At 33.6% G+C, this 13,721-nt stretch overlaps 1 protein-coding gene across 2 annotated transcripts in view; it reads right to left on the bottom strand.

Moving 5' to 3' along the window:
• The window catches only part of LOC123681355 (rho guanine nucleotide exchange factor 10), a 112,381-nt gene that overhangs the window by 36,233 nt on the left and 62,427 nt on the right, over positions 1-13,721 (bottom strand). The window contains exon 1 of one of the 2 annotated variants that reach the window (XM_045619726.1): positions 979-1,342. The exons of the other annotated variant lie outside the window; for it this stretch is intronic. Within the exon in view, the coding sequence (XP_045475682.1) occupies positions 979-1,015 (37 nt within the window). The 5' untranslated portion in view covers positions 1,016-1,342. Of the gene's footprint in view, positions 1-978; positions 1,343-13,721 lie in introns of those variants that run through there. 2 annotated transcript variants of the gene reach the window in all.

Below are 13,721 nucleotides of genomic sequence, written 5' to 3' on the forward strand. Positions count from 1 at the left end.
ATTTATCAATTTCTAAACTTTTTTAAAACGTGTGTTCTTCCATGATTGAGATATTGACTACAAATGACATAAGAAATGTCAAAAAATAATAGCGAGTTTTAACGTTCCAACGAATTTAAATTGTATAATTCCTAATTAGAAAACCCTATACTCAACCAGATCTATTTCTAATACTTTTTCCTAATATAAAAACCGTTTCTAACGATGCTCCAAATTATACACTATGAAGTTTGTTTTCTATCAATTACAAGTGATGCGAATGATCATCTATATTTTCTTCCAATTTGGGTTCATTATTTCGAATAAAAAACTGTTTGGAATCTTCCATGAAAATAATATATTTTGTGACATCTCTTGAAAGTTTCACAGTTCACGTTTTGGTAGGGGTATAAAAAAAATCTACGAAATTATAAGAGTTATTTGGATTAAATTTGGTACCAAAATAGGTTGTTCAAGGACTGTGAATTTCAAAGGATTGAAATTGAAGAACTGTGTATGTCAAAAAAAGGGCGACATGCAATGTTGAAGTTCAAAATATGTGTTCCGAATATTTTTTACTGCAAATTACTACTAGAATAGTGTCAGAAGTAAAGATTGTTATTTAATCAAGTGTCCTTGAAAAGGTTTTAACTGTAACTTTACTTTCGATGAAATGGAATTTGAAAGTTTACGTTTCCTATTTTCAAAATGTTTTTTGCACATCCATCGCCTGATTGATTTGAATCTCCTTAAAATTGATGAAAACAATAACAAGGATGTTATTATGAAGGAAACGCATAGTCCTTGTCACATCAATGCTTTTACCCCCACTCCTTACTGAGTCACCTACGAAAGACTACTTAAGCATGCATAATAATTCAGTCCCTTCATATTTACAAAACAAAGCGAATCATCGCAAAACAGTCCCACATATCATGAAAACAAACAACCCAAAATCCCATAAATAACCTCCCAAAACAAGAACGGTGGGAAACTTACATTTGATCAGGACAACACCGTCGCAAACGGTATCCATATTATCCCAAATATAATCGTCGAAAGAGATCACTAGTTCACATCACTCGACGCACCAACAACAAAACCGAGAAGACAAGAGAGAGAAAGGCCATTGAACGCAATACGGGGTTGAAGGTTAAGCACATCCCAACACAGTCCAAGTGCCCGACATGCCCGAAGCCGGTAAAAGTCAAGAAAAGAGGTGTCACTCCCGAATTCGGCCACTGAGTGTGCAAACTCACCACTGCGATGGTTCAAGTAAGGGCCAAGTGCTAGTCGAAGAGGCAGTCTACTGCAACAATGGCGGCTATTACCATGGTAGGCAGCGTACCTGTAACGTTGGGTCTGGCCGGTCAGTGTCCATTGTTCGTGAATAACAGGAAGAAGCCGTTTACCTTTTAAAATTTATAATTAAACCGATTTAGGCGGTTGCCCAGCGCTGGGAACTGTACCGAGACCTGCGATATCAACGGTGCTTTTGACTCTTTTGAGCATATGGACCGCTGATAAGGTTGATCGTGAGCTGGGGCCGAAGCTTTCGACGAAATTAGATAAGTTATCGGGTGTGGGGTGCGGGTGGCCAACGGTGGAAGAAGAAGAAGAACGGATGTTGTGGGATATGGTAATCAAGGTTAACGTTATTCGGTGTGTCTGTTCAGTGGAGCAGAGGTTATGTAATTTGGATTATGGCGGTGGAGAGGGGGGTCAACGTACGATTACACACGTTGAGGGAGCTGAATGCGTTTAATTGCATTTGTAGTGGTAGCGGAAGTACCGGGTGTTTGGAGATATATGGACGCACCCGAAAATGTATACAGGGTGTTCATGGGCGCCCGCAGAATTTTTTGTCAGGGGGGCAAAATGAAAATTATTGAAAAACGATAAGGCGTCCATGATTGTCGTAGGCGATATTAGTATTCCGTTTCTTTCTATGCCTGTATTTATATTCATAAGTGGGGGGATGACTATGCAAAATTAAAATTATGAAGTTTTCCACTTCAACATTTTTTTTTTAATACCAACATAGGGTGATGTAAAATAATACGGTAACTCTTTTCAAAACGAGTCACATTCAACGGATCAATTTACAAAAAAATAAAATATAAAAAATATGGAGAACGGAATGAAATAATTATTATAATTGCTAATAAATAAAGAAAAATCAACGAGTAATAACGAAATGAAAAATATATACATAAACGCTCGATAAAACTATGTTTATAAAAATAATAAATGAATAATAATAAATCTTGAAATATACACTGAATGACGCAAACAATGAAGTTCAAAACTTGATACTAAAATATGATTCAAAATAACACAGAATTGCTCTAGATCTAGATTGTAAAAACAACAAATAAGTATATTATCAAATTAAACAAATCATAAATTGAAAAAAACAACTCATAAAAACAATATTAATTCTGAAGACAAAATACTTGATCGCTATACAACAGAGTAGGCATATTTTATTCTAAACTAAAATAAAATTCTGCCCAAAGTGCTGAAACTACGCTCTATAGTACAAGTAGTACATGGAAATGTAAGGAGAAGAATAAGGCATTCTTTGACAGCAGGACAAAAATTTACATTGTCCGATAAGATCTTCAAGTTTTATGTTTTCATCCATTTGTGATTTAGATAAATACTCATTACAAATGTTCAATTCACTTTCTAAATTTTCGATGTTATATATATTGCCGACCTCAAGATGCGAAAGATTCAATATCTAGTAATTTTGAATTCTTTGGCAAATAATTGAACAAAGAAAAAAGCATTACATGTTCTTTCGAGAATCTCGTTTCAAGGGCTGAAATCAAATGATCTAAATATGGGATGAATATAGATTTTTTTAAGTAATCTTCAGCTGAATCTGCTTCATAGTTAGATCTATACATTTGTCTACCGCAAATTTGTGGTTCCAATCTCTATATTGAGACTCTGAGCAATAGATGATGCTTTGGAAAAAATTCCTGTGAAGCATGCATCATCTGAGCGATATTTTCCACATATTTCTATAATAAAATTTATATGACGGTGAAAATCTGCAAAATTAATAGGAACACCTTGTAGTGTATTTGCTATTGGTTCCAATATATTTGAATATTTACTTGCTACCGTCAAACAAGTCACAAAAGTGAAAGAGTTTATTGCAGCCTATAACTGAGCAGCTCTTTTTGTTGTTGATTAATTAATTGAAATTTCTCCAGATATTATAGCAAAGAGAGTTTTGAATATAGTGTTGAAGTTTTCAGCGAAAACTCGCAAAGATTTATATCTAGCTGGCCAACGAGTTCCACAAAACAAGGGAATATTGTTTTTATAATCTGTAAATTTTTTTTCTATTTTCTGCAACACTTTTTTTTATTACCTTCATCTATTAAAGACAATAGGAGAGTATATATAAGATGAATTTTTGCAAGAATTGACACGCATGCATTGCGTTCGGTTCCACGATTTTTCTTTACCCAAGAAGTACTCAACGCGCCTAAAAAAAGTTTTCAATTCAAAAAATACCTCTGCCGATTATTTATATGTGCATAGTATATAATGGATATATGTATAGTGATTCCATTGAAAATTGGAAAATTGTTGTGAATCCATTACTTTCCTTTTTTCCTTGCTCTATGGATTGAGAAAGTAATATTGAGGGTGTTGTGCTGAAAAATGATGCAATCGAAATCTCAGGGGGGCCATAGCCCCCCCCTGCGGGCGCCCATGAGGGTGTTTCAAATTAAGTCGGCACCATTGCTAACTCCATTATTATTTATGCTACGATGTCGGTTAAAGGGACAAACTAGTAGCATTTTTAGTGGTCTTCTCGATGCCGAAAACAAAACAAAAATTGACGGTCGCGTTGTCAAAATATTTCATAAAATGATATTTTTTTCAATGGAACACCCTATATTTTTTCATGCATTTCGATTTGTAATAACATTTTCAACAACAAAGCTCATTTGCCTTTTTTTCGTTAAGGTGAAAATGAGACAGTTGTATTAATAGGAAACATTTATAACAAACGGATTCGATAAAGCGCTATAAAATATCGAGTAAATGGTCAAAAACACCGCCTTCTTGTTGAACACATATTTGAGCCCTTCTATTGACACTATTGATTCACAAAATGAATGCGGCTAGCGAAATGGCTTTAAGATGGAAATTATCGTTTTGTCTATTAATATCAAATAGCTTAGTGGTGTCGATTGAGTGGTGCTACATGATGATCACGGGTTTCACGAGTTCACATCCCAGCGCACTTTTTTCTTTTTACTGTCTTATTTTGCTATTATTAACAAAATATTGTCATTCGTATAAGTACAAAAAATGTTTTTTTGGACAATCATGGGGTTTATTCGCCAATACAAATACATTTTTTGTACTAGTGAAAGAAATAAATATTTCAAAATAAGTCGCCCATTTTCCACTTTAGGAAGAAAGGTGATATGAGTTTTGTTGTTGGGAATGTTATCACGACGAATCGAAATGCATGAGAAAATATAGGGTGTTCCATTGAAAAAAATATAATTTTATGAAATATTTTGACAACGCGACTGTCAATTTGCTTTTTGTTTTCGGCATCGAGAAGACCACTAAAAATGCTACTAGTTTGATCATTGCACCGACATCGTAGCATCAATAATAACGGAGTAAGCAATGGTGCCGACTTAATTTGAAACACCCTGTATACAGTTCGAGTACCTATTAGACCTTTCTGGCGAACTGGGCCTATTTGAAATATGAAAATTGATATTATGATGTTAATTGATATTCTCTACTAAGCTGAAATATTTTTGCCACCTAAGTAGGTACTTCACCTAAGTTATAAAGGGAAAGGATTTTTTTTTTAATTTTTTGTTCTCTAATATGATTGACTACTCAATTCTAAAACATTTTCTGTTCCAATTGTTGCATTATTCCAAGAAGTTTCCAAAATATAAAAAAAAAATCCTAAATAAATGGAAATAAGCATAGTCAGTATTTTGTTCATTAGATTTATTCTCAATATCCTAAACGTGGACCGTATTTTCGAAGTAGAAAAATGTGGAAATGTCGTGCAACTTTTGAATTTAAGGAGAATATTTTGTCGAAAATTGTCAAAGGAAAATATTAATAATAACTTTTTTTCGAGTGAAAACCCTCTTTATGATTATTTCGTTAGATTTTGCGAAAATAAATACTTATATTAAGATCAATAGTTTCTGAGATATATGAGATTTTCTTGATTTCTGTTGTAAGGGGTTGTCTATTAATCATGTGATCTTTTTTTAGCATTTTTTAAACCCCCCTCCCCCATTGGTGATACGTAGTGAGGTTTAAGACCACCCCCCCTCTCCCTTCTCAACATCACGTGTATTTTTAGTACCTACAACGAATCTTAAAATTTTCTAAATATCATCTTAATTTAAATACAGGTATAAACTATAATCTTTCTTCTGAAATTAAGGACCATAATAAAAATGTCTACACCAGGTTGCAACTTTTTTTTGATTGCCATAACAATAATAATAAACGAAAAGTGTAATCATAGGAAAAACATGTATTGTACTAGTACATGAATATATTTAATGTAGTCAAGGTCACTACACGCCGCGCCCTGCCGCTTAATATTTGTTTAAAAATCGCGCGTTTGACGAAAAAATAAATACACGTGATATCTTACTACACCCCCCCCTCCCCCTTGTGATATTTTCGTGATTTTTATCAAACCCCTCCCCCCCTTTCAAGCCTCACGTGATTAATGGACAACCCCTAAGTAGAGTAAATTTTCTTCATTCGTTTCTAGGTATGCTAAAACCGAGGCCAAAACATCTTCTCTCGATTATCAAATACCCTTATGAAAAAGTACTGATTGTTACACTACATACAAAATAAATCAAGAAAATTTCAAATACTGTATTGAATTTAGAAGCGTTATTATTTTTAAATACTATCATTATTTTTTCTCGCAGAATACAACGTAATCATAAAAAATAAGGTTCTAATTTGAAATACAAAAGTCATTGTTCACTTTTTTTCACAATTTTTGATAACATTTTCGAAACACTGAAATGGTACTTCTTGAATTGAAAAATGGAACGACATTTTCACATTCTTCTACTTTGAAAATATAAAAACGGTTCCATAACTGAAAAAATATCCATTTGATAGAACTCAAATTAGAAATCAGTCTCAAAATAGCTAAATGGATATTCATACAAAATTTCGTAAAGAACATATAGGTAATTGGAAGAATAATTTTTCTTTTGAAAACATTCCATATCTCTGAATCTGTCTATAACATTTCATAGAAATTTTTTGAGTATCTTAAGTGCATAAAGTCAACAGTAAATGAAGTAAGTTATTAAAAATTCATGAGCTTTGTAGCTTTTACACGGACAATCAAATCAAATTTATTAATAGTTACAGACATTTTTCAAATGCATAAAAATTGAAAGAAAGAAGTACATAGAAACCTCAATCCCTTTCTTTCGATTCTTTATATTTCTATGATGGTAATGACTATTATTTCGTCAATTTTCGCATTATTCATGTTTCTCTTTATCTACTTAGAAATAACAAAACCAAACAAATGGTTTCTAAGATATCGAAGACGAAACAATTTGGAATTTTCGAATTATCAAGACAAAAAAATCATTTTATGTCCTTATTCCCCAAAGCAATTTGGCGATTTATCGTTCATAACATACCCCCCAGGGTTTCCTACAAGAATATATCATTGAATTAAATGGTATACATTGTCATTAAACGTTCATAAATGAATTATTACTCGCTAATATACGATTGTAAGTTTCGTACTTACCTAGCGGTCATTAATCATTTCATGGTTATAATGATAGTCATTAGTTCTTTTCATATAGGTAATTATTCAAAATTTAAAAGAAATTAAACTTCAGACGAATGAAAAACGGATAATACACCAGTACGAGATCTCCGTCTACGTATGCTACCACCAACTCACGATCGCGTATTATGTGTTGCCTAACTCAGATCCATACCAGGCATATAAATACACATAGTGAAGGTTTCGTTAAACAGTGCACGAGTTTTATTCACTTCTGTTTCCTATCGAGACGGCATTCAAGGAATGTGGATATGGAAATGTTCCTCACAAAAAAAAATCATTTAGGAATTTTTGAACCTGCTATATAGCATAAGCTAGAAGCTGATTTGGATTATGATTTGATAGCAAAAATAGTAAAAAAATCTAAAACGTATTCTGTATTTAATTCTGTCTTGGTGTCAGGAGCTTTTGTGCGCTTGTTCCTATTGGAAATTATAGAACTGATGCATTATATGAGATGTCATTGTTGTCACTTATTTTATATAAATGGGGAGTTCTGATAATTTGATCCTCCTGATTTTCGACGTGAACATTCGAGTGACTATTCAACATAAAACAACAAAATTTCAATCAAAAATTATACCGTATTTTGCTAAAGACCTAGGTCTTAAGGCATTTAAAGTAATTATCTTCAGCTTGTTTCTTAAGGAATGTTTACCTTTTGGGTTGAGTGCGGGTTAGTCTCCCGTGCAATTGCCTTCACTTTTTCCTGTTTTCTTCTAGCTGTTTGCTAAAATTCAATCTTTCATCTAGGGTACCTACTCCTAGATATTTTGCTTCCTTCTTCCATTCTATCGTCTGATTTTCTATTTCGACATATCCAGCTTTCGCTTTCTTTACTGTTTTCCTTCCAAAGTAGATTGCTATTTTGTCGTATTCACTTTGAATTTCCATTACTTGAAATATTCCATCAGTTTATCTAAGTCTATCTGTAACTGACTTGCTTTCCGTGTTCTACTCTTAGTAGATAACGATGTCATCTGCAACTGGCCTATCTTGCATCTATTCATTTTTGATATGTCTGCCGTGTATAAGTTGAACAACAGAGGTCCTATCACCGATCCTTGGGGAACACCGGTTTCAATTTCTCTAATCGTCGGTCTGGTACTATCAATATTCACTCTAAATGTTCTATTTGCCAGGTATGATTTTATTAATCTCGTAAGATTGGTTGGAAATTTCATTAACTTTAATTTGTAGATCTTGATGCCACATTTTATCAAATGCCTTTTCTATGTTCAGAAATATTGCACTACTGTCTGTAGAAAGGTTCATTTTCTCCTTAATATTTTCGGTTAGTCCTACCAGTTGGTAGATCGTTGAATGCTCTTTGCGTAACCCGAACTGGTATTCTGGAATTATTTTCTTTTCTTTTATGAAATCTGTTGATCTTTCGCCAACTATTTTTTTTTCCATCACTTCACTAATTGCCGATAATAGGATTATGGGTCGATAGTTCGTTGGGTCTTTTTTGTCTTTTCCTTTCTTTAAAATTAAGATTGTATCCGTCGTTTTCCATTTGTTTGGATAATATCCTATTTTCAGTATAAATCTGTCTATTTCAATGATTTCATTTTGAGCTTCTCCCGGTAAGTTTTTAATTGCTTGATTTTGTATTCCGTCTATTCCAAGTGCTTTTGTATCTTCTTCCATTTCATTGTGATCATTTTCTGTTATAGTTCCATGTATTTTAACTCATTGGTTAAAATGGTCGTCGTCGATTTTTGGATTTAACTTAAATTGATGTTCCAGTAATTCTGAAAACATTTTTGCCTTTTTCTCATTTGTAATAGCAAGTATTATGATGAATGGATTGCATTATCGTGATCTGACTATTATTTTTTATGGCCGGAATCGGAAGATGAAGACGACATTTATTTGCAACAAGAAAGCGGTACGTAAGACCTAAGCCACGAAACAATAGCAATTTTGCAAGAAAAGTTTCCTGGCCGTGTTATGTTTCGAAGAGGTGATCACATTTGGCCATCGAGCTCATGTGATTTAACACCTTTAGACTTTTTCCTTGGAATACGTGAAAGATGAGGTCCATGCCAATGCTCTACAATCGATTCCAAGACCTTAAAAAGTCATCAAGTTATCGAGGACATACTGTCACAAATGTGCGAAATGGTCTTGGAAAATTTCATGAAAAGGATACAGTGTTGCAACCTGTGTTGTAGTCGTGGCGGCATTTGGCTGATATTCTTTTACCATGTTAATGCAATGGCACATACCTTCTTCTTTACAATGAAATAAACATCCATTGTTTTTTGAAATAGAAAGGATATCGGGTGTGTAGTCAAACTTGAACAATTTTATCTCTTTATTGCTTCAGCCAAGCTTTCGGACAATAACTTGTCCTTCTTCAGGGCTACTGAAAATTACATAAAGTTGTAAAAAAACACACAGAAATTAACACAGCATAACTTACATCAATGTGAGTCTTAAAAGTTAAAATTATTACAATGTTCATATATAATATGTAATTTGGCAGGAATAACTATATTTTTTTTACTTAATCTTAACAACAGAATCAAACCAGTCAAATCTTAAAAGACATATGAACGAATAATGTCAAAGGTTAAAAACATAGAAAAAACACAAAGACAAGACACAGACACAGAGAGGAACGACAACAGAGGACGAGTGACGTCACACAATGAGGAATGATAAGGCGTTTTATAGTGAGGGAATCATCTGTAATGCATAATCATCTAATTTGACTCATATTGATCAATTGAACGATGTTGCTATAAATGGAATTAATACCATTAAAATCTGAGTAGATATTTAAATTTGTTTCATGGCTCATGATTTCAACCGCCTCCAAAAACTCTCTTTTATATTTGTTTCGCTCAGATCTTAAGCACCTAGCCTCTGAGAACTTCATAGTATGTCCCGTTTCATATATGTGTTTAGATAATCCAGTGGTTTGTCTCCCTTTTGTACAATCTCTAACATGTTCCTTTATTCTAGTATTCAAATTTCTGCCAGTTTGGCCTATATATGGTCTATTACATTCCATGCAATCTATGGAGTAAATTATTCCAGACTTGTTGGATGTTGGTGTTTTGTCCTTCATTTTTGAAAATACATATTTACCCAAAGTGCAAGGCAACTTTATGTAATTTTCAATAGCCCTGAAGAAGGACAAGTTATTGTCCGAAAGCTTGGCTGAAGCAATAAAGAGATAAAATTGTTCAAGTTTGACTACACACCCGATATCCTTTCCATTTCAAATTATAAATTGTTAGTCGAGATTTACAAGTAGTTATCCATTGTTTTTTTCATCAAAATGAAACCTCATTTTGGAAAACTCATTATTATTCAGGATTTTCCTTTAGGATTCCTGAAAATTACGAAATTCAAGACTAGGAATGAACCCAATAGCAAGATGCCCTAGATTTTCATTCAAATCGATTCTATCAACTTAAATACGGGTTGTTTGAATATAGCGTGATTCATACCAGTCGTTGAAAGTGCAGAAAAAACACTATATCAACACTAGAGCCTAAGTAGGTATACGGATAAATATTTATTCATCATTTCCGTCCAGATAATGATTTTTCTCATGAAAGCTTAACTACTAACCGAAGGTTTAATTTCGAAATATATCAACTGTGAAATCGTTATGTGTCCTACACTTAAGATATTAAAAGAGCGGAAATATTTTTAACGCTAGAAATGACACATCGCTTGACCTATTCGGTTTTTTCTATTTTTCTTGGTTGCAGTAACCTCAGTTTTTTCACGTTGGAATGTCAAACATGTCTGGAACGATAATAGGGAGGCTTGTGAAATATTTTCATTCTAAAGCTGGAATTGTTCGAATTTTTCGAATATAAGAGGCGTGTGATATTTGAATTGATAGCGTATAGTCTGGATCATAAATTCCACAAACTGTTGTAATAAATTTTGCTATGGAATTGTAGGAATATTTTAATCTGTATAAATTCTTTGAAAAGTGGATCGAGATTGTTATGTAGTTATTGAGTAAATGAAAGAAATCAGCAGAGTTATATAATAGTAGAGTAGTAATTCATTTTAAAACACCTTGAGTTTTATGCAAAATTCAAATTTCAAATAGGAAAATCTGATAGCTAAATGAATAAGTACCGGAAATTATGATTCTGCTTAATTCATCAACATAGTCAACACTGATTCAGTTATTTAAATGCTCCTCTAACTTATCAACACTCTTTTTGTAGAAAGATTCGTCTTTGCTTCCGAAATTGGCTTCAACCTCGACAATGATTTCTTTATTAGAGTCAAATTTCATTCCCTGGAATATCCCTCTTGATGGTGGCTTAGTGGTGTCAAGCAGTTTCTTTTTCTTAATTTCTACACTCAATCGATCCAATAACGTTATGATACATTCACTGTTGATGGTTTTGCCTTTGTCAAGACAATCAATGAACAATAGTTCATACACATGCCAAAATACGATTTTTTAACTTAGCCTCACGAGCTGAATTTGAAATTTTAGTCGCTTTCGACAGCTTTCATTGATTTCCACTCAGCTGAAGTTAAAAAAAAACATTTTTCTATAATATCTTGGGAACCACGAAATATTAGATGTACAACTTTGCTTCTGCGTTCTGCAATAGATGACTGTAGCGGTAAGTTGTAGTCGAAATAAATAGACCGTAGATGTCATAAAATGAGCTAAGATATTTGTAAAATCGAAATGTTAGTGGATTCGTGCCTGCATCATGAAATTATTCTCGATTAAACATGTCTGCTCCTGCAAATTCTCAGCATTTGCGGGAGATTTTAATTTTCTACATTAATTAATATGAATATATATGCGGCTGAGGCTCATCGAATGCTCCCAAATACCTATACGCTATCAGTGAAAGAATGTGTCGAGAGTGGTTTCAACGCTTCAAGAATAGTGATTTTGACGTCGAAGACTAGCATGGCGGCGGAAGAGAGATTTTCGAGAATGCAGAATTGGAGGCATTACTTGATCAAGACTCGTGTCAAACGCAACAAGAATTGGCAGGATCATTGGGAGTGACGCAACAAGCAATTTCAAAACACCTGAAAGTCATGGAAACGATTCAGAAACAAGGAAATTAGGTGCCGTACGAGTTGAAGCCGAGAGATGTTAAACGGCATTTGTTTGCTTGTGAACATCTGCTTGCAAGGCAAAGACAGAATTATATCATACGCAGAAAATCATGAGGATATCCCGGCCATGCTTCCACGTCGATGGCCAAACCGAATGTTTACAATTCCAAGGTCATGCTCACTATTTGGTGGGACCAGCTCAGCGTAGTGTATTATGAGTTGTTAAAATCAACTGAAACAATCATAGGCGATAGTTATCGAACGCAATTAATGCGTTTGAGCCGAGCATTGTAAGAAGGCCTGACTTACCAGCACTTTCAGTCTTATGAAGAAGTAAAAAATTTGATCGATTCGTGGATCGCTTCAAAAGATGAACAGTTTTTTCAATGCGGGATTCGTACGCTGCCAGAAAAATGGGAGAAAGTAGTGACCAAAGATGGAATGTACTCAGAATCATAAATGTATAACGAGTCTTTTACAATAAAGCCTTGAATTTCGGGAAAAATGGCGGAAGCAAAGTTGAACGCCTATGTATTTAAGAAACTGATCAGGGTCGAAGAATTCAGGGGTAGCGTATGATTTATTAACCTATATTTCTGAAGAAGGATATGATTAGTAGACAAGACTAAAATGAAAAATAAATTTGAAGTCTGAATTTATTTGATCCCTTCAATCCCTCACAAATTAAATTAGCCTGACCCTTTCAATAGATAATTTGAAATGAAGGGATTCATTTGAGTTCTGCAAATGCTTTATATTCAAATTGTCAAAAAATCCTGAATATGTCCTTGAGAATTTGCTTGGGTGCCTACATTTAGACATTTCGAATATTGATTTTAAGTAAAAGGCACGAAAGTGAGAAGGTTTCATATAATTCTCCGTATCGTTGAGATTGACGCTGTTTTATCCTGAAATCAAGAGTTGTGACGTCGCTATAATATTTTAAGCATCGCGTTCTATATAAATTAGGATGATGACACGCATGTTTCATAATTATACGTCTGTATATTTATGAGAATCTTATAGAATCCCCTTGCATCTAAGTGAAATAAGCATTTCTTCCATAACGCTGACAGTTTTATTACTCATCCTCATATTTATCGAGTCCATAACACCATCTTACTTGGTGTGGCTCCACCTATTTGATTTTTGGGTTGTTTTTCTCTTTCTTCATTTTTTTTTACTTCCTGTGTCATTCAAGCTTTATAATGAATGGTGATGTAACAATACAATACTTGAAGTATTAAATAAACGAAAACTACACTTTTTCCTGAGAGAATAATTTCAGATGAAGGCAACAATAGAATAAGAATAAAATTTGTATGTATAAACCTGATAAACACTGATAGTTGTAACGTGCAAGTTAATATTGAGGTAATACCTAAATTCTGAACAGCATAGTAATGATATGGATATGGTATTTTCCCCTTCTATATTAAAAAAAACAGCTTATCCTGGCTTATCTCCCTCGCCATTTTCAATCGACGAGTACTGATATCTGGATTTTCTGCAACACGAATTACAATTTCATCTTCTTCATGGTTTTTGTAGCTCCGTGTTGACTTTGAGAACGTAAATACACCGTTTCAACTAAGCGGTTACAGATTTCGAAACAGTCTGAAATTGGGTTACCTTCGGTTTTGGTATAATTGTGAATATTATTTTCAAGATGCAGCTGTTCCACTGTAATTTGATTCAGCAAAAATACAAATCATTTTGCGCATCTCTTTGTTGGTAAAATCATTATGCCTAGATATTATTTGATAACTATTTCTCTTGTCGACGACTAAATTGTAAGAAAATTTGATAC

This window comes from Harmonia axyridis, chromosome 5, assembly GCF_914767665.1.
Source record: "Harmonia axyridis chromosome 5, icHarAxyr1.1, whole genome shotgun sequence".
Lineage (NCBI taxonomy): Eukaryota > Metazoa > Arthropoda > Insecta > Coleoptera > Coccinellidae > Harmonia > Harmonia axyridis.